This window comes from Pocillopora damicornis, chromosome 7 (assembly GCF_964200805.1).
Source record: "Pocillopora damicornis chromosome 7, jaPocDami1.2, whole genome shotgun sequence".
NCBI classification, from domain to species: domain Eukaryota; kingdom Metazoa; phylum Cnidaria; class Anthozoa; order Scleractinia; family Pocilloporidae; genus Pocillopora; species Pocillopora damicornis.
This window is the reverse complement of record NC_142676.1, coordinates 1,308,153-1,328,460: the sequence shown is the minus strand read 5'-3', so window position 1 is coordinate 1,328,460 and position 20,308 is coordinate 1,308,153. Positions and strand designations below refer to the sequence as shown.

At 37.1% G+C, this 20,308-nt stretch overlaps 1 protein-coding gene across 1 annotated transcript in view; it reads right to left on the bottom strand.

Moving 5' to 3' along the window:
* The window catches only part of LOC113674417 (uncharacterized), a 33,565-nt gene extending 14,251 nt beyond the window's left edge, over positions 1-19,314 (bottom strand). Inside the window, exons 1-32 of the mRNA XM_089211624.1 lie at positions 19,077-19,314; positions 17,666-17,764; positions 16,972-17,101; positions 13,088-13,168; positions 12,203-12,321; positions 11,817-11,877; positions 11,492-11,545; positions 11,263-11,349; positions 11,006-11,053; positions 10,720-10,897; positions 10,151-10,248; positions 9,710-9,820; positions 9,094-9,150; positions 8,899-8,932; positions 8,729-8,808; positions 8,563-8,631; positions 8,331-8,432; positions 7,846-7,921; positions 7,419-7,525; positions 6,970-7,090; positions 6,781-6,806; positions 6,349-6,447; positions 5,825-5,975; positions 5,371-5,471; positions 3,670-3,786; positions 3,407-3,463; positions 3,013-3,046; positions 2,418-2,497; positions 1,903-1,971; positions 1,293-1,388; positions 769-844; positions 323-429 (exon numbers count right to left, since the gene is read on the bottom strand). Of these exons, the coding sequence (XP_089067750.1) occupies positions 323-429; positions 769-844; positions 1,293-1,388; positions 1,903-1,971; positions 2,418-2,497; positions 3,013-3,046; positions 3,407-3,463; positions 3,670-3,786; positions 5,371-5,471; positions 5,825-5,975; positions 6,349-6,447; positions 6,781-6,806; positions 6,970-7,090; positions 7,419-7,525; positions 7,846-7,921; positions 8,331-8,432; positions 8,563-8,631; positions 8,729-8,808; positions 8,899-8,932; positions 9,094-9,150; positions 9,710-9,820; positions 10,151-10,248; positions 10,720-10,897; positions 11,006-11,053; positions 11,263-11,349; positions 11,492-11,545; positions 11,817-11,877; positions 12,203-12,321; positions 13,088-13,168; positions 16,972-17,073 (2,598 nt within the window). The 5' untranslated portion in view covers positions 17,074-17,101; positions 17,666-17,764; positions 19,077-19,314. The remainder of the gene's footprint in view (positions 1-322; positions 430-768; positions 845-1,292; positions 1,389-1,902; positions 1,972-2,417; positions 2,498-3,012; positions 3,047-3,406; positions 3,464-3,669; positions 3,787-5,370; positions 5,472-5,824; positions 5,976-6,348; positions 6,448-6,780; positions 6,807-6,969; positions 7,091-7,418; positions 7,526-7,845; positions 7,922-8,330; positions 8,433-8,562; positions 8,632-8,728; positions 8,809-8,898; positions 8,933-9,093; positions 9,151-9,709; positions 9,821-10,150; positions 10,249-10,719; positions 10,898-11,005; positions 11,054-11,262; positions 11,350-11,491; positions 11,546-11,816; positions 11,878-12,202; positions 12,322-13,087; positions 13,169-16,971; positions 17,102-17,665; positions 17,765-19,076) is intronic.
* Between the last annotated feature and the right edge of the window lie 994 nt (positions 19,315-20,308).

Genomic DNA, 20,308 nt, shown 5'->3' with positions numbered 1-20,308 from the left:
TGATGATTAAGTTAGGATGTATCCATACTTCTGTTTTTACCACCACTCCCATGTACTCAACTACGTTTGACGAATTGCAAAATTGTAACCTAGCAATCTGGATTCGGTGACAACAACGATGTTCCCACCTCAACCAAATCCCTTTCACAAATTTCTTTCATAGCAGACGTAATAAATTGCTAACAAGTTTGCATCCCACCAGCTCGGATTCTAATCTATTCTTTAGGTTATTTACATTTGCTATTTTTAGCGACGAGGTTCTGATTACATCTATACTTAAAATAAAGTTACTCATTTTAATTCGATCGTGTAAAAGCCCTACCGTTGAACTTGTAAGAATGATTCGACCTGGCGTGTCTGTTTCACCCTCTTTTAGTGACTTCTGAATTTTGTTAGCGTAAAACATTGAAGGATCACGAGTGTACTTTACTATTAAAGAAACAAAAGAGGAAAATGAGGTTTTGGGCAGAATTCGTATCACATATCGTAACTTGCAATCACCCCTCCTTCCCCCTCCCCTCCCCCTACGGATAAGAGTTACACCCATAATTCCTTCTTTCTTGAATCATGAGAACAAGAAGGATATTGATCCTGGTAAAAATACACTCTGGCTACAAAGCTTGACGAAATAGATGGAACCATCTTCCTCCTTAACATTTCCCGCAAGCAAACATTTCATCAAATCGTAACAAAACGCCCCTCTCAAGCTATCACTTACAAGCCAGTTAAGCCCACACTGAAACTGCTTACGAGTAGTTTATATTTTACCTAAGGCTAAGAATCCCTTCTCAAGGTCTTGACTCATTTCCTCCTCGATGCATACATCCATTTCTTGGTTTGTTAGCTGTAGTTTCAAAAAAGAACCAATATCAGTCACCCATGGATGGCATAGGTTACTTCAGGAACTAACTTTAGTACGCCCAAAGTGGCAATTTCTGGGTTTGTACATCTAGAAAATTATTTCACGTGCAATCAGTTTTGACGTCTTCCATCCTCAAACGTTTACACTTCTCTTGATTTTTTGGACCAATGTTCAACGAGTGTTAAAAGCATTGTGGGTTTGTATTCTGCTTCACCTTGTGATTGATCTAAAAAAAAAATCTTGCCATCCTCTCAACCAATCAAATGCAAAACCAATCTGTACTTAGTCTGTAACATTTTCCAGCGCTTCAGCCAGTTTGTTTCTTTTTACTATTTATCAGTTCTGATTGTTTCCTTGTAATTGACTGTTTGGTTTTGGTTTTAGAACACTTAATCGTACCGCATAATCAGTATAATTGTCTCAGCTTTACCTTTTTATATTCTTGGAAAACCACTTTGAGATGAGGGAAACTTCTTTGCGTGAAAACCTGCACAAATTTGTCCTCATCCGTACCAAGGAAGCTAGCCTTTAAAAATACAGAAGGAAGGAAAAAACGGTGATGATAATTCCAAATCAAAATATTGAAGAAAATGGATCTTGTCTTCTACCCAAAGGATGAGTTATTTTGCACTCGTTTTAGACGCACACATTATCACTTCGCAAGAAACCCAACAAAGATCAGTGGCTCGCTCGAGCTCGTCGGAAATCTTATGTTCTATTACACGCAGGTGCGTGTAATGACGCGCAGTTTGCATGTTTCGCTCGTGCAGTGCGCAGTACACGCGAGCGGTACTGCATTTGAGCGTCTGATAACGATATTCCTAACAGCAAAGGTACACAGAACATGGAACAACTTGTTGTCGATGGCTCATTCTGTTTCAGTTATATGAAGCGCACAGGAATAACAATAAAAGCTTGTTTACTGATGTGTGTTTTCTCATTAAACCCTCATTTGGAGTGAGAAGATGACAAACAGAGCCTTCTCGTCTGGATTTACTATAGTAGCTAAGATAACATATTGCTTCAGAAAACATGAATACCTGCATAATTGCCTCTGCATCCTTTTGTGCTAAACTTTTATCAACTTTGCTGGATTCGTCTCGTTTACCCTAGATCAAAAAATATGACAGTAAAAAAATGAGTTGAAAGAAGACCAGAGTTCCTCAGTGTGACTCTTTGATCTTCCCTTTTCCAGATTTAAGCCCTCAGCATTTTTTCAAAAGTCTGTCTGTTTCAGTATAGGAGTAAGTCTCGGTTAAGCCGCCGGAATTATTTGACCGTGGAAATCCTAGGTAAGAGCTGTACAGAAATTATGTAAGGTCCTCCTGAGTTACCCGAGAACAATTTTGACCAACAATTTGCGAGTACTCCATCTTTTTCCTAGCAGTGATTAACACTGTACACGTTCTGACTCTCCCTAAAACTAATTTTGACCTTGGTCGGTGCAAGAAACGACAATTCCATTGCGCACAAACTATCAGGTGGACACACCAACTCAAAAAATTTCCTCCAAGCCAGAATCATTCGTCAAGCGATAAGACGACTTTACACTTACCTTGCTTAATTCAACCAACAGATCTTCAAAGTTACCACTGGTGTCTCCCTTGATATCTTTCTCTAGCGACTGGCCATACACTGTGTAAAATAAACAAACATAAGAAAAAGCAAATAAAAAAATCAATGGGTTTCTGTGTATCAAAATCCTGAGGACTACAAATGATTACCGTTTGAACATCTTACTCTTTTCCCGCACTTAGTGTCGCTTACCAGTGTTAAGTTTTTCCAAACTTGCGGGCTACAAGCTTATGCGCGCAGTGCGGCTGCTACAACGTAAAAGCACTTAAACCGTCTACCTTTTCCCTCCCTTTTGGCGGTTACCTGTTTGTTTTTAATCATCTATTTCTACATATATATTGGTAGTTTATTCATTGAGTCAATCATTTTTCATTAACAGGCTGTTTATTTTCATTCATCTGTCCCTATGGTCATTAAATGTTTTCCACCTTTGCCGGCAGTTTGTTGCAATTCTGTTTTAAGATCATTATAATCTCAACTGATGGATTTTAAAATTTCATGATTTATGTTTTGTTCTGATGTCTGACTCTGACCCAATAATTGGCCTTGTTAGTTCGCCTCAGCTGTTTACTTACTCGCTGTGTACTGCTCTCTAATTTTGGCCAATTCCTGATTGGAAGAAAAAAAATTATTTAAGTTTACGTTCCTACTGCGTGTATTGATAAAGCCAATTGCGAAGTAAGTTAACCCTTTGACTCCTAAGATTGACCAGCATCTAATTTCTCCTTACAATATCACCCCTGAATCTAACGTTAAGGTCACGAGAAACAAGGAAATGATCACCAACAAGAAAACCTCTTGACTGTTAAACAAATTCTCCTTAAGAGCACCTTAAGAAATGTATAGAGTACAGTATGGAGAATGTGCATACTGGTAAGAGGTTGTAAAGGGTTAAAAGAGAGGGAGGCTACCACCTCTTTTGACCCAAAGATCAAAAGCTAAGGTCAGACACTGCGCATGCGAACTTACCGCGTTACTTCTTGAACAAAGAATCTCGATCAACACATCTTCATCGGTGCCCAAGCCCTACCGAGACGATGATAAAAGCAAGTAAAGTGATTCAATAAATTGTTCGAGGTAATGACTTCAAAAGATATGATCATAACTGCACTCGCTATTATAATTTCCTTCAGCAATAAAATAAACCTCTGTAAATTGAAAAATTTGTGTCAAGATTCGAGAGTTCATGATTAAGTCAATTAACATTCAAGTACAAAAGTTCCTTTTCACACCTTCATGGCGTGGTACATGATTTTCGCGTCATAAGAATCACTCTCCATTAATAAAGAATCTGCAGCGTCTTGTAACTGTTCTTCTTCCAAAACCGGTTTGACGGCCTCCAGTAAATCCTGCAATCACCAAAAGGGCATTTACTCGTCATTTATAGACCGAATGTGAAAAATCAAAGGAAAACGACACATTCTATTCAACTAGAAAGATGTAACGATTAAGCAAAAATCCCGAAAAGTACGGAAAAGTAAAAATTAGTTCATCATATTGATAACAAATAAAAGAGATTATTGTTTTTTTAGAGGGCACGGTAACGAATCTTGCAATCTCATTGGTTCTTTACCCGGTCAGTATTTTCCTATCTCTGCCCACGGGCCACGGTAACGCTTTCGTGAGTCGCCGAGTACATCCCAACTTTCGTTGTCATTTTTCATAAATATACCTCGTTTTCCGGCTGGGCAGTATTTTTAAGCAAACACGTCGGTCACTACCTCAAGCCGATAAATAACTTATGAATCCTCTCTTTTCTCTCTATCAAATCACTTTGGTTGACAGAAAAATATTGGTTTCAGAATGAATTTGTATAAACAATAGTTTGTATAAACAATCATTACGTTGGTAGACAAGCGGCCTAAAAACCGTCTGCAATTAATTTTAATCGTTCACAAAAAGTACCCAGAAAGTTGAAACGTGAGGTATTTGGTTACAGTTAAACTGAACGATGGAACTTTCATTCATTTAATATCTGAATTTTCTCGAGCAATTTGTTCATAGTGAAAGAGCGAGCGAAGTTTTAATTCAAGTTCTACAACAAATATACGCTCCTGGTGAGTCTTTCCAATTCCGTTCAATTTGGACATTTGTACCTTAAATTGCACAACAGAAATTGAAGGAATTTTTTGAGAAGAGGCCGCATTACATTCCCTTGTGTCTCGTTGGAGTGTGCCGTTCGAATTTAGTTTTTGTGAAGGAAAGATCAGAGTTAAACACGCCATTACAGCAAACAAACGAGCAAACTCTCACAACTTCAAAATAAAAAAATTGAATTTACTCACAATTACTTTCCTCGCCGTTTACTTAATGAACAGAGGTAAATCTTCGTACATGAATGAATGGTCGATGAGAGTGAATAATACTTTCCGTTAGATCATTAACTGATTTTGAAGAAAACATTGTTGTGACAGTCCTTGCCAAACTAGTTCTGTTGGTTTTCAAATGTTCCTCCGCTTTTTTTTTCTTGCGCGCTCTCTAATTGACAGGTGTCAGATTGTGACAGATACTTGTAAAAATAATGTTTCAAAGTTTGTTTGGAAGCCTTTTAAATCACCTTTATCGTTACGGAAATGAAAATGTTTCGCTGAGGCATCTCTCTTAAATTTGCATCACCTCTATTTTAACTACCATTTACCAACTCAAAAATTGTTCAGTTTATGGAAGATCTTGCCGTATTTACGTCCATAAATCATTCGGGTTCTTTCGGAAAGAATTTCGTCAAGTTTAAAAACAATAAATATGTTATTTACCGGCTAAGGGTCGGTCCGTATGGTGAAAAACTGTGACCTCGGTCTTGAAAATGCTGCCCTCGGCCTACGGCCTCGGGCAGTATTTTCAAGACCTCGGTCACAGTTTTTCACCATACGGACCTCCCAGCCGGCAAATAACATATATTTATTAATTCCCTTAAACAACACCGATATTTTTACCTGGTCATGTTTTTCTTTGAATTTGTCCTTCAGTTGTTGTAATTTGGATTTTTCAGCGCTGTGTTTAGCTATGATGTCCAAAACTTTGTCTTTATCTCCAGCTGATGTCAGAAGAAAATATGTAATTTTAGACTCATTTATACTTTGAGTATCTACATCTTATATATACAAATTAAGCTGTCAGCCGATCAAATTATGGGAACAAAATAACCGCTTAGATTACAGCGGCTTTTGTCTCAGAAAACCACACTAAATCATGTTCACAAGTCGGAAGTCGGAAGTCGTTAAGTCGAGGAAAGTAATCTTTACAGGAACCAAGAAAAGGAGAAATATGAAGGATAATGCAGAGAAATTCCCAGTTGGTTTTCAATATTAAAATCAGTTTACATGTAAAGTCAACATAAAATGGAACAATTCAGAAACGCAGAATGTAAACGTTTAAAAGCGCACGTACCATCAATAGCTTTCTTTAACTCATCGAGATCTTTTTCCAGAGAGGCTTCCTTATTCTCGTTATTTTTGCCTGCATTTTTGTCTGTTTTCTTGTCGTTCTGACTCGCTGCTCCCTTAGGTTTGTCTTTGGCAGCGTCCTGTTTCGCTACAGGCTGTAGAAAGTAAAGTGGATGTAAAGCTTCTAAATTGTGATAGTATTTACGAGATCATTGAGCGGGAGGGGGGGAAGTATCCAAGGAGGGGGCAGCAATGGGGATGCATGTGACTATTCTTTTCTCTGTTCTAACATTTCGACACAACTTTTACGTGGTACCACCCCCACCCCCCCCCCCTTTACCCCAACGGCTACGCCCATGTCGTTGGGTAGCTGATAAGAACAAAAATTCAATTTGGGTCGGCAAAAACCACGAGTTTTGCATGCTAAAGTAAGCTCGCTTTAAAAATAATATACCAGTTTCACTTTCACATTCCCCCAGCTCATCTCTAGGCTACATAAGGTTTATTGAAGGAATCACCAACACTTACGCGTGTATTTTTATCAGTTTTCTTGTCCTGTGCTGCTGTGGGTTTAACTTTAGGTTTTTCTTTTACAGCTTCTATCTTCGCCTTGTCTGGTTTCACCGGCTATGAAATGTATTGTTTAAGAAAATGAAGACTTTATGGAGTTGTATCACTTGCGTCTTATCTAGTTGAGAAATTTACACTGCTTTTCCCATTTAAAACTTGAGTAAAGGAATTTTTTTTGTCTTTGATTTTTATGATATCAATTTACTCAGTTAAGAAGATTACTCCGTGGTTTTTCTAAATCACTGAACACGAAATTCCGGGAGATAAATTGTAGAGTTTATAACTCTTTTTGAGTGTTTATTCCTCCTCAGTCTTAGGCGACAGTTTCTTTCAAAATCAGCCTTTTGATTTACAAACTTAAAGGTACTTTTCAATTTAAATACAACATACCTTCTGTTGTTTCTTGTTCTCTGCACCTGAAATTAAATAACAAAAACGCTCAACATCTTTCTTTAGTCCACTGGTTTCGAGTTCTCGCAGGAAACTCAAATTTTCAAAACTTTTTTAGAAGGCTTTCGTCCCACGCTATTCTTAGATGCTAAACATATCATTATTTCGTTACTATTACCATCATATTACCTTTTCCTAGTTTTCCAAGCAGAAGCGTTTTCAAATCTCCACTACATTTCTTGCCGATCTCATCAGCCAGTTCAGCCTTGTGAGCTTTCTTATAAGCTGCTACAAGATCGTCCAACTGCGCCTGCAATAACAGAGACCAGCTAAGTCAGCTCACCATTAAAGTAGTGTCAAGCCGAAATTGTAGCCTGGGTCAGTAATGGATACGTGCAATTGAATGGTAGAGGAGTTTTTCAGTTAAAACCATGATTTCTCTTAGAATCAGTTTTTCTTTAGTAGTTCACGATATTCAACGTGTTTTCAAAACTTTATAATTCATTTATGCACATTTGTTAAGTTTTAGGTACAAGCAAATATAGTGTAATTAACCAGAATCATGCATCCCTCTTCAGGAACAACAGCATCAACAAAAAACACAAAATTATTTCCAAGAGCATTTCTTTTGCACTCACCTTATTTTTCCCGAGAATAATTCTGGCCACAGTCTTGGTGTCGCCCTCCTGCAACGCGTCATGAAGTTTGTCCGAGTGAAATCCGGTTGGATCACGGATACATTTAACTGTTGAAAAAAAATCGACGGAATAAACTATTTCTTCAAAAGCGAGCTACGTGAACAGAGCATCACACCAAACTCTCTGACGCCTGACACTATTGAAGAGATTCAGCAACTGTTTGTGAAAGTTTCTAAGGCGCATTTCGACTGAGTATCGGAAAACTTTAAACCAAAGGGAATACAGCACTATAATCAGACGATAGGATACTATCTCAAGGAAACCATAGGAAAAGAAAGAAAATACATGAAAACATCGTCAAATAAGAAAAAGTGTGAGGTGAATTACAAAGCAAATTAAGAAAGCCAAGAGGGGGGAGAATGCTTACCAAGCGTTAGAAACGCCTTTTGTAGATCCCCGTCCATTTCGTTGTCGATCGACTCTGCGATATCTTTACTTGTTAACTGTAAAATACACGGGTTAGTTGTTTAACGAGTTGCATGAATGTAACGCGCGAGGTCTGGAGACGAGTGGTCAAGTCTTTAACAAAGCAGAAAATAAGAGAGCGAGTTTCTCTGGGTAATGACTTCTCACAAGAACAGCAAGCACCACTCCAACGAAGAATTTCGACCTCAAAAAATTTCCCATTCGTTTAGACGATTGTTTCTGTGTTCACTTGATAAACAATATCTGCCGAAGAGCACTGCTATTTTCCCGCGACAAATGACAAATGCAAAACAACAATGGTAATGGCAGAAAAACTCATTTTGACATTTTACAACAGCAACCTCTTAACCTCACCTAAAAGTAACATGTTGAAGTCTTGACCTTTAAAGATAAACACTGTTTTATTATTACGTTACTCTGACTCACTTTTTTGTACTCTGGAAAAGTTGCGCCGAGTTGTGGACGGCTTCTAAGCGTGAAAATGCGAATAAACTTGCCTTCATCCGTTCCCCAGCTGGCCGTACCCGCCTTGAATACAATACCACAAATAAATAAACAAGCACACGAGTGAGCAATCGAAGAGACAAGTGAACGGACGAACACGAACTAATGAACAAAAACACGAGCAAACACGCGAAATGAGTGCGATATATTTTACCTCGTAGATTTCCTTTGCATCTTTCTTGGCCATCTTGTTGTCAACTTCAGTGGATTCATCTCTTTGGCCCTATTAATGTCAAACATTCACTGTTTAAGTACAAAATTCGAATATAAATTTGGGTGGCTTTAAATTCTTTACTTCTTATGTGAGTCATTTCTGTTACCTTACTAAGTTCCACCAGTAAAGTTTCCAAGTCACCACTAGTGTCACCTTTCAAGTCTTCTTCTAACGAATGTTCATAATCTGCAACGATAAGAAAGCATTTTGCTAAGTTCCAATATTACACCTTATCCTTTTTACTACTTTTATCTTTAATGGCTCAAAAATACCCACTTTTGCTGTAAGCTGCTCGAATTTCTTTCAATTGCTGTAGAGAAAGAGCATGTAGCAAATCGATTAGTTAAAAAAACATAATGAAATCCTATGTCAAATTCACCTGTGATAAATTTATCGAAGACAGAACAGACTTCAACTCATGGATCACAGTTCTGTCCATGAACCTAAATGAAAAAAAGGGCAAAAACGTACCGCGTTTGTCCTGGTACATAAAATCTCTATCAATATGTCCTCATCGGTACCCAGGCCCTACAAAATGTAAATGTTTTAGCGAGAGTTTGAAAATATGTTGAGCAATGAAGGGATTCTAGCCTTGAGATAAAGTTACGATAAAATTGTCAGAGATGCGGTGGGCCAAGCAATATCCCTCTGGACGTCGGATCGAGGCGTTAAGACACTTCGTTCTCATCATTTGGCCCCTCCGAACCCAGGAATAAAAATGCGCTTTATCAGACGGAGGGAGAAAGCTAGCGACTGGCATGTGGCATGCTATCGAAACCCGCGATGAGTTGAATAAGAATGTAGTAGATTAAAACTGCTGTTCACTATATTATGACAAAAACGTAATGACAGTCCCAGAAACAGAAAAACAGGAGTCAAGTCGAGACTTTCCATCGTCACGTAATTGCGTGTTGCGTGCGCATGGAAATTAAATGTCACTACACGCAGAATTCTACACGCAGCAGCCAGTCAGACGTTGTACATATCTCGAAAGTTATTTCACCAGTTAACGAAATTTTCGCATCGAACGTACACGCGCACGGATGGATCACAGTGTGTTATCTTCACATTAACTTGAATAACTAACCTTCATGGCTTCGTAAAGTTTTCTAGCGTCCTCTTCGGCACCTGAACCAAGACAGTCTAAAGTTTCTTGTAGCCCCTCGTCCAGTTTAGGTTTCACTTCCTCCATCAAATCCTATTCAGTTTTCGCATAATGAAAAGACGAAAAGAAGAAAGTAATTGAGCGAGAGATACTGGGAATGTTCAAACAACGCGAGAAGATTTCTTTTTATGAAACACTGTAGCCATGGGTTTACCAGTGCAACATACGATAGTGTTTTTTTTTTTTCGTGGCGCACGTATTCTTTCATCCATCTTATTAAAAAATATGGAAGAGATAAACTTTCAAATGTTCACGCCTGGACAACATCTAAAAAAAAATTGTGATTTTTTGAAAATTTAAAATTTTTGTCTTCTTTCTTATTGCTGGGAATCACAATCATAAAGATGTCTTCCTTGTTCTTACCTTATCGTAAAGCTCTTTGTATTTCTGTTTTAGTTTATCCATTTTCTTCTTTTCTGATACTCTCCCCAAGATTTGAAGAATCTTTTCTTTGTCGTTCTCTACGGAGAGAGAAACAGACAAAAATTATTTTTCCAAGCAAACACTGGTGATTTTTTATGGGAAGTATCTTATTTTGGTCCACTTTGCCTGTGGCGACGAACTTTGATTGTCTATTTAAGCAACAGACCGCACTTTCTGTCTGTTTACCGGCGTGATTTTGGGAGAACACGAGAAAATTTTGTAAATCACTCGCCTCCAGCTCCTAACTTACAAACTTTTCTAATGTTCTCCTAACATTCCGCATGGTTATTACGCCGGTAAACAGGCAGAAAGTGCGGTCTGTTGCTGTAAAATAAACTCCAATTTTCTAAGGTTTTACCGGTGCAATATACGATAAGTTTTTGACCAATCCGGGTGCTCGTAAACTCTCATGCAATCATTACACAATTTTTTCTGATTGTCCAAATTAAAGACGCTCAAATTAAGAGAAGGCCTCGAACGTTTACTGAGTTTTAAAACATTTTTTTTACCTTCAATTGCTTTGTTGATGTCTTCTGCGTCCATGATCACGACATGTTCTGGATAATCCTCTTTCTTCTTACCGCCGCCATCTTTGCCTTTCTTTTTGTTCTGGATGGGTGGAAGATTTACTTGTTCTTCATTTTTCTTCTTCACATTTTTATCCCCTTTCTCGCCATCCGGGCTATCCTAAAACGTGATTCAGGATAGCAAAATATAAGCTGCTTCTGGTGAGCAACGGGTGCAAAATGCAAAGAAACTTCACGGTAAATTGTAAAACGCGTTGGTTTAACTTACAACAGGAGGCAGTCTTTCCTTTTCTTCTTCTTCGTCGCTATCGTATTCCTGAGGAAAACAATTTGTCAGAAAGCTGAGAGTGTGACGAATTTGGGGTAGTAGATGGGTTTTCCAGCAGGGAAGAGGGGTAGAAATTAAATGCTGTAATGGTTTTTGGAGGCAAACACATACCGCAACCAACCCCCTTTGCACTATACCCTTATAGAAACTCAGCGATAACAACAAATAGTGTTTTTTTTAAAAACGTCAACCTTTACCTCGTCTTCATCCTCAATCTCTTCATAGTCCTTGGTTCCTCCATCCAACAGCGTCAAGTAATATTGATGCTTTTTAAAATCCTTTTCCTGCCAACAAAATCACATCAAACATCAACATACTAATCTCGTCCAATATGCAAACAAATTTTTGAGGAACTAGGAAAGAAAATTTGACAGTTACAGTCACTAAAACAGATTTTCCCACACGTTTCATATAAGAGAGTCCTACCCATTTTTCTACGTCGTAATATGGCTGAATATTCTCCAATCTCTCTTTTTGTTTCTGAAAATTCAAAGAAAAACATCACAACCATGATGAGAACTCGGTCAAATCCTCCTATTCTTAGTTTGATACAACATTATCCTAAATCATATATTTGTCACCTCAGTTGAGGGGTTATACTACTATCATAGGCCAATAAAGTGTGCAAAGTTGTCAGTGTGCTCACTGCAGTTATAAGTCAATTAGCCTACCTTAGTAAGTTAGACATATTATAAAAATTCTTCTTTTTACAATAAAAATGTTAAAACCACAAATATCCAAAACAACACACCTCATTTTCCAGTTTTATTCTTCTCTGCCTTCGTTCCCTAAAGCTTCTCAACCTGTCATGGCTGATTAATGGCAACAAAAAGACATTTTCAGCACTGCTCAAATATAATAATTGCTGATCATCAATTATAATAATTCCTCAATAATCACTTTGGGTTTTTAAACATTAAATATTCTGTAAATGTTTAAGGGTGATGATTCCAGTTCAAAACAATTGTTAAGAACTTATGGTTATGAAGCTGTATTTTTTGTCTTGCATTTCATGCATACAGATGACTAATTTTTAATCAATATCAAAAATTTGCTGAAATGCACTCATCAGTTTGTTATATGAAGTGTCATTAAAGGTTATGAAAGTGAAATAAACTATTTAAAAAATTTCCTTACGTAGGTCTCCAGTCCTTGTTCCAGTTATCAACCCTTGCTGGAGATTGCTTGATTTTCATCAGCTGATTGAGAATCACTTCATTTTGCCGATCTATAGCAGCTTGCCTCTCCTGTTGCATCTGAAAGTAATTCAATAGAAAAGGAAACTTTGATGTCATCTTACTGCCATTTTCAAAGGTGGACTGCCCTTGTCTGGTGTAAATTTCCATCAATGAGGTATTGATTTTAAGAGATTTGCCATAAATAGCAATTATAACTAAATTCTTTTAATATCAGCATCATTTAATAGACTTGGAAACCTGGTTTTCATCATAATTCATTAAACAAGTGCTGAAAAGAAGTTGCGTTAAATCTCTAAGTAGCAAACTTCCCAAATTTTGGTTCTGCGGAGTTTTTCTCCATCCTTAGATATGAATCTCAGCAGAGACTTTTCAATTCTTTCCAAGTATCACCTTGAATAATGAAGCAGGGTGGAAAGAAAAAAGAGAGGAGATCTCATCTCACCACTTATATCCCCCTCCCTCCAGTACTCCCCCAAAAACAAACAAACAAACAAAACAAGTAAGGTTGCAAAATTTCAAAATATCTCATTCAATGTCTAGAAGTCCAAGGTTGCCAGTACAGCAGAAAATAGACTGGAAGGTCAACCCCTCTTCAGATGTGGTCACAGTTTGGAGGCTGTAATGCTACAACCCTACCCCGAACATCTGCGAGGTACCTAGCTGATTTACTAAGAGGTCAAGAGCTACACAGAAAGTGGAATTTGGAGTATTCAAAATAAAAAATTTATGTATTTCTTCTTAAACAAAGCCAAATCATAAACTTTGCCCTCACGCACAGCACGCTTTTTTTTTTCTCATTTCGCTGTTTCATCATGTCACATACCTGAAGTTTTTTAACAGACAGCTGAAGATGTTGATACTCTTTTGGTGGCGAAATTTCAAGATACGGCTTCACGTTTTGCAACTAAAAAAAGAAAATTTAAATTTAGTTTTAATCACTAAATAATTGGATTTACATGTAATTACTGACAGCATGATAGCTAAGAGAATCATCACGATCAAGTTAAGCAATCTTCTCATCGAGAAAGTTTGTTTCTGAGATAATTTTGGATCTTTTGAGACTTGAAACATTTAGAAACCAATTTAAATGAAAGACTTAACGGTTAATTAAAGAAAATGGCTATTGTTCAAACTGCAGTAAACTTATAAAATGTCAATCGAAAGTAACACCGGTAATGTGCAATTACTATGTAAATGACAGAACGATCAAAATTAGGAAATACCGATTATTCTAGAATATGTTTGTCCCGCAAAACATTTAAACTCACAACACCGCAAACTAACATACTAAGCGGGCAAATTATATTTGAGAAGATTAAACGATCGCTTCAATGAAACAGGTGAAAGCGGATGACAAACATATGGAGTGCAATTACAATCGCCGGCATAGAGACAGACTATGAATAAGAATTAAAGTAGTCACATGAGAAAATTGTGGTTGTTTTCTGTCGATATCAAATTTTCAGACCTTACCCGCTGATAATAATCTTCAGTCTGTCGCCTTCGGAAGCGTCGATCGACAGGATTGCTGCGAAATCCTGTACTCATTGCTCTGTTTGTCCAATCGATGTTTATACTTCGCCGTTAATCAAATACTCTCCGTAAATTTAAGTGCGAATGTTGACAGAATCTTTGGGTTTTGTAACCCGCCTGAGCTGTTGGGAAATCTTACTTCGCTACCTTCGGAGCGTACATGAGCCTTTTTCGTTCGACAGCGACGTTTTCACACGAAAAGAGAAGAAAATTATATAGGCACATAATCTTTTTGTCAGCCCTTATTGTTGTTTTAGTGACGGTGTGAGAATTGCCTGTGTTATTCAAATGAAGTTCGATTTGCCTGTAGCGAACAAACAGAGCCCTTCGTTCATAGCAACTCGGTTAACACTGGGAACCACCCTAGAGCTGCCCATAAGTCACGCAAACTCTAAAAATATCTCATTCAGCTCACATTTCCTCATTTACTTCCTGAATTTCGAGTCATATTGGGACTTTCAAGCGAACACCTTAAGATACACGTCTGTTCTAAAGAATCATTTCAAGCTTTCATCCAGCCTTTATTAGCATCTTAATTTAAATAGCGTGACCTTACAAACAAAGTCAACATCAGATCAAGTAAAACCGACCAATATAGGACTTTTTGAACACTGAGAGCCACGCAATTTGTATCGAAGTTATATTTTGCTTCCAGAAACAAATCATACTTGACCATTTTTTTTATTCAAATAGCAGCTGATTTTGAACTTTTGGAGTGGTACATTTGGTTCGTTCATTAGAATTATACTGCGGTGTAGGTAAATATGATCTTATGTTGGTTTAAATAAATGTACTGTCAGCTATTGTGTGCGATTTTTCGGCTAACTCTGTACAAATATTTTGATGTACTCAGAGAGTTATTTAAAATTTTTTTCATGACAAAATCATTCTTTTATCGAAAATAATTTCGTTAAATTGTCCTGTCCTTAAATTCTATAAAAGGTACATTTTATGGCAGCTACCGTAAATGAATCTATCAAAAGTCCATTGGAGTTTTTTAAGCATTTAACACATAAATGATACACAAAGATTCGAGACTGATTTGACGTCTTCAATTTTGAGGGTGGATCTTTATCAAAGCGAAAATGAAAAAATGTCGTATAACGCATCAGACATCAGAATTACCAAATGATTATTGATAATTGGCAACACTCACATTGATGATAGATAAACACTTATATGTCATCTACATCATCGTAACTTCAGTAAATAATTGATGTTTTCTTTGCCGTTACTTAAAAGCTAAGAGCATAAACAAATAAATCCCTTGAGCCTCTGCCTTCCTTCCTGGTCGAGTTTTCTCGAAGCACGTGGAAGAAGCTGGCCTAGTCTTCCACAGCATTCTGAACAATCGAAGGAAAACTAAGAGAAACTATTGTAGTCTTCCCTACTTCTAGAAAATTTCATCTTAATATATAATAAAGCCAGATTGATACAAAGAACCAACTGAGCGTGAAATCACGCGAACTCTAGCGATTCCGGCCCTGAATGAACGTTTAACACCTTGATAAGGATTTTTGACAACATTTGGCTCATACCTTTGAGAAAGACTCCTCTTTCCTTTCGTCATTAAGTCTCCTCTCCACTGTTTTATTGCAAGCGGGCAGCTTCTTCACAGGTAAACAACTATGCATGGCTTTGCTGAGAAGCACACCTGATCACTTGTCCTTAAATTTAAAATGGCCTCCAGAAAGAGTTGTGCAACTTCAGAAACGAATCAGGCGCTGTTACGCGCGCAAATCTGAGAGACTTTCTCCTCTAAATTTTCCCGGACGAAAATGATCAACTGACTTGTATTTGATGTTAAATCGTGTACAGATTGATCTGTTTATCTCCCTTTGTCAATTGAGTTATCGCGTGAACGCTACACCTTATAGATGCTGCTTCGCTATGACAACGCAAGAGCCAGCTAAGTGTTGCAGTTTCAATTTGCATGTTAAGAAGCGACAGCAGGAAGTTTTTTTCTTTCAGAGTATTCATGTGGAACAAAATTAGGAATGAAAATAATACAGTGCCAAAGTCTGCCATTTAAAGAATACTTTCCTCTTCAGACTGCGATCATTGGTTAAGCCGATTTTACTCATCAGTCAGCGTAGTATGTCTACAAAACTAACCTGATAATAAACAACTTTAGGTTTTGCTTGATTGGTGAGCACAGGACTACCATCGATAATTGAGCAAAAAGTCATCCAAACAAGAAAAAAAAAAGACCATTAACGAACAAATTCAAATCCTTTCTTTTTCCTGTGTTAAGACGATTTTTGGTAATTCCGCAGCTGGAGGACAGTAATTTTTAGCTAAGACCATTTTCATATTGTGATGTTTCTTATTGACAAAATAGGAATTTTTTTACGCTAGCGGCGAAATTCCCAACCAAACACAATCGCCATTCACGCTCCAGTCAACTTGACAGCTCACTATTTCTCGCAACAAATAAATACAAACCCTTAAATACCTGTCACCATATAAAAATATGAGACCAAGAAAGATTATAGAAGCCAAAGATTTTTTACAGTTTTTCAAGATTAAATTTCACATACGAAGCTTTGTTCATTGCTGACTTAAGCAGTGCGTAGGAAATTTGTCTCATACAAACCTAGTTTATGGCCTAACTCAAAAACGAGGTTTCGGTGAGTGTCCGTAAAGCATCCGAACGAAAATTCGGAAGCACCGAGCGAAGTTCGAATTCTCACGATGATTTACGATTTTCTTTTGGTCCCACGCTCGAGACAAATCAAAAAATCAATATCTTTCGTTCAAATAACAAAAGTTTAAACTAAGTTTATCTAATCGCTTGAAATTGTAACTTTCAAAGATTTGAATATCTAAATTGATATACTCGTCGGTATATAACACCTTTAAAAGGCCAGCCAAGCGAGTTTCGGTTATGCTCTCACAGAAGTGGCTAAATATCAAATGCATGGAGTGTGTTCCACAGAGTAGCTCAAGGGAAACGAAGAACTGGAACTAGAAGAAACCGATGACACAGAAGACTTGTCAACGAAAACTTAAATCAACTGCGCATTTAGCAACGAAAGGCATTACCATGCTTACTTATGCAGCTCAGTCATTTTAATGCAATCGAAAAAAAAAGTCGACAAAAATGTTGACTCTTTACATATTATAGTATTGTGCAATGAAAACTGCTAGTTGTGAGAAAAAGATGATAGTTACCTTTTTCCTGTGTTTCTTGTAGTTCTCATAATTCCACATCTTAGTCAATAACTTACTGGACGGGGGAAATCCGCCATTTTTGTATGAATGTAGTGACGTCATTGCTTGTGTTTGGTTGAAGAGAATTTATCTGAAAAAGAATCTATCGATACTAAAGTAAAAAAAAATCTTCATTCTTCACATGTTGAGTCGAAGGAAAAAAGAGATCAGATCTCATCCATTCCTAAGAGAACAAAGTAGCAATAAAAAGAGATTGCAAAATCTCTAAACCCAAGAATAACGATTATTCATGTTACGTATTCTTGCAACGATTATTCTTATAACGTATTCGGACGACATCCGCTCAGAATGTCGAAACTTCTGTCACACCAAACCATCATAGTGGATTTCATGAAAAGCTGGATCATCCCTCTAGTTTAAGATAAGTATTCGATAAGTATTCCACGGGGGGGGAATTTATTCTATTTTGGGGGGAAGCAGGCGCTGCGCTGTTTCTGTATACTCAGCACTGACTAAGGAGGATATAGATCAGAAAAGGTACTGAAAATGATTCCTTCCAGAAAGATATGCAATGAGGTTTCCAATTGTTAAATCACAGCTATATATCGATCGATCGCAATACGGTTGTCATCGATCTTAAGCCTATAAAGGATATAGAGTGCGTTGAAGAGCATATGAAGAACATAAAACTTACCTTTCGTAGTATGCAGTTGGTTCAGGTTATTCACTCGCTGTCTCCTGTGCATTTACCTCTTATAGTGCTTCTTAATAATTCCGCATGGCGCCTCACAATCTGTAATATGGATGAGTGTTAAAATGAATGAATCGGAAAAATCAAGGAAATGAAGCACAAGCTAAAGTAACAGTAACAGACGTACGTAATTTCGCTTTTTTTAGATAAATATAATTTTTGTACATTTTTGGCACTTTCGTTAAATCAGGAGACGTGTATGACAGTTTGAAAGATTTCCAAATTTGCTGACAGGTGAAAGCTAATGAAAGTCAATGAGTCGTCATTTACTTTCGTCAGTGTTACCTGGCAAAATGAAAGACCAAGATATAAATATGCTGGAACACTGATCATCAAGGAATTTTAAGGACAACGCAGAAATAAAATGGTAAAATTAATCTTTTTATCTAGAATGAGCGATTTGTCCCAAAGTGAGATAAGGGAATTTATCAATAGCTATACAACCACAGATCGCAGCAAGTTCTTTTTTATGCAAAAGCGCGAGCGGACACTTGGAGCGAATTTATTAAGATTGAACCTCTCTGAAGGAGGATGCATTTTGAACCACTACAATGGATCTTAGGACTCGCGGTGATGCCTGCAACGATAAAAGTTTAGCCTCAGTGGGATGTAACTTAACAAGTCAATCAGATATGTATAGCTTGTGCGCGCCCTACGGTGCCCTAAAATGAGGTAGAATAAATATATTTTCTTTCAATCATTTATTTTTTATCTTGATGAAAATTTAAATAATTTTCTATGGCCTTGTTGAATGTTTGAGTCAGTGAAAGAAAATTATGAGGGCGCGATGTAATGTCGATCAAAACCAGGTAACAATCTATGTGTTAAAATTTGCTTTTCTGCACAGGCAGATGTTGCTTTCAAACCACAGGACTTATCAAAGGAAAACGCACCATTAAAATGTACGAAGGACCGCGATAAAATTAATTGTTTACAGTTTCAAGTTTTGAATTAGTAAACAAATTTTAAACATGAAATATTCCTGAATATTAAAAACCACTAACTTTCTTACCATGCTTTTAAATAAAATGCGTGTTGTAACTTAAAAAATCCTTCAATATTATCATTGTTTGATGGTGGGTGGAGAGATCTTTAGAGTCCATACGAGGCAAGTAAAACAAAAGCAGTAGTTTTCAACGATCGTTTGACAGCCAGTGTCTTAATATGCGCACAAACTTTAATTTTTCCTTGGCAGCCAAAGTTAAGCTTTGACTAGGTTCGATTCGCAATTGAACGTGGACTGAATACTTTTGACAAAGAAACCAGCTGAAAATTTTCAGGAATGCGTCTTATAGTATACGAATATCCATACAATCTAGTTTATGTTTACAGACTCAAGGAAATTGAGCAGTACCTTGAAATAAACTGCATCAGAATAAACGTCTTCCATGGAAACTTCTTAACCCTTGAAGCGGGAGATCATTTCGAACCAAACTCTTGAAGGAAGACCATTTTCTTCGCATGCCATACGAAAAAATTGATTCAATCCAAAAATTTTGCACAATGTGAGGAAAATTTTCGTGAATTTCGGGTCACAACCCGCTCAAATGCGCTTAACATGTAGTTCAACTTAAGATGTATTGCCATGGAAATAGCGCTGATTATTCTAACACATCTTTATTAACTTGACGTATATAAAACTAAGTAAACAAAATTTAATAACATACAGAAGATGCATTGTTTGGGTCTGTTTAAGATAATAATTAAAATTCAGTCTTCCCGCTCCTGACCAGTTTAATGATTTTATCGTCACGAGATTTCATTGATTTAAAATCAGCGTAAAAGTTTTCTTCCTTTGAATTATTTGACTGATGAATGAAACAAAACAGAACGAGAACTGATCGCTGCATTCACCTGCGCGCCACTAAATAATTGATAATCCTTGTTGATTGGTAGAGTCGTCTTCGTGGCGATAATCTGCTTACACTGCCGACGCATTCGTGATTAGACGCGCAGTAACATAGTCTGTGTTTGACCTCTTGGTTCAATTAGTTTAAAATATATTTTTTACAAATGTAAATGAGCAGAACAAAAGGATGCTTTCATCAGTTTCCGTGCGAAATTATTGTTTTCAGTTTTAGCAATAATTGAAAATTACCATGTGCATTCAATTCTCGGCATTTCCCTAACGCAAACCGCTGAACATGTGTGATATATCATGAGCATGTAAAAGGGGTAGGAAATAAAGTACATTTTGAACTCGGCCGTCGAATAACGAAAGTTGTTATTCATTCTCACATGAACGTGGATAAAAGAAAAAATTATAGAATCAAACTTAGACCTCCGGATCTTGCAGTCCGGGATTTTATTCCTCGATTCCTCTTGGGGAGTTCATTCCTTTGACGAAACTTATAAAAACTTCCATTCCCTCAATCTCATATATGGGACAATGTTGGATTGACATGATACCTGAATCCTTACAAACTGTTCATTATGCCGTTATTGAAGAGTTTGTTACTATTCAGGCGCAGCAATGTTTTAAAGTTACAATACTAGATTTAAACCTGAATTTCTAAGACTATCACAGATTCTATGGGTGAAAATTGTACATCAACAGTCGTACAAGAAAGAAACTTAAAACATTGA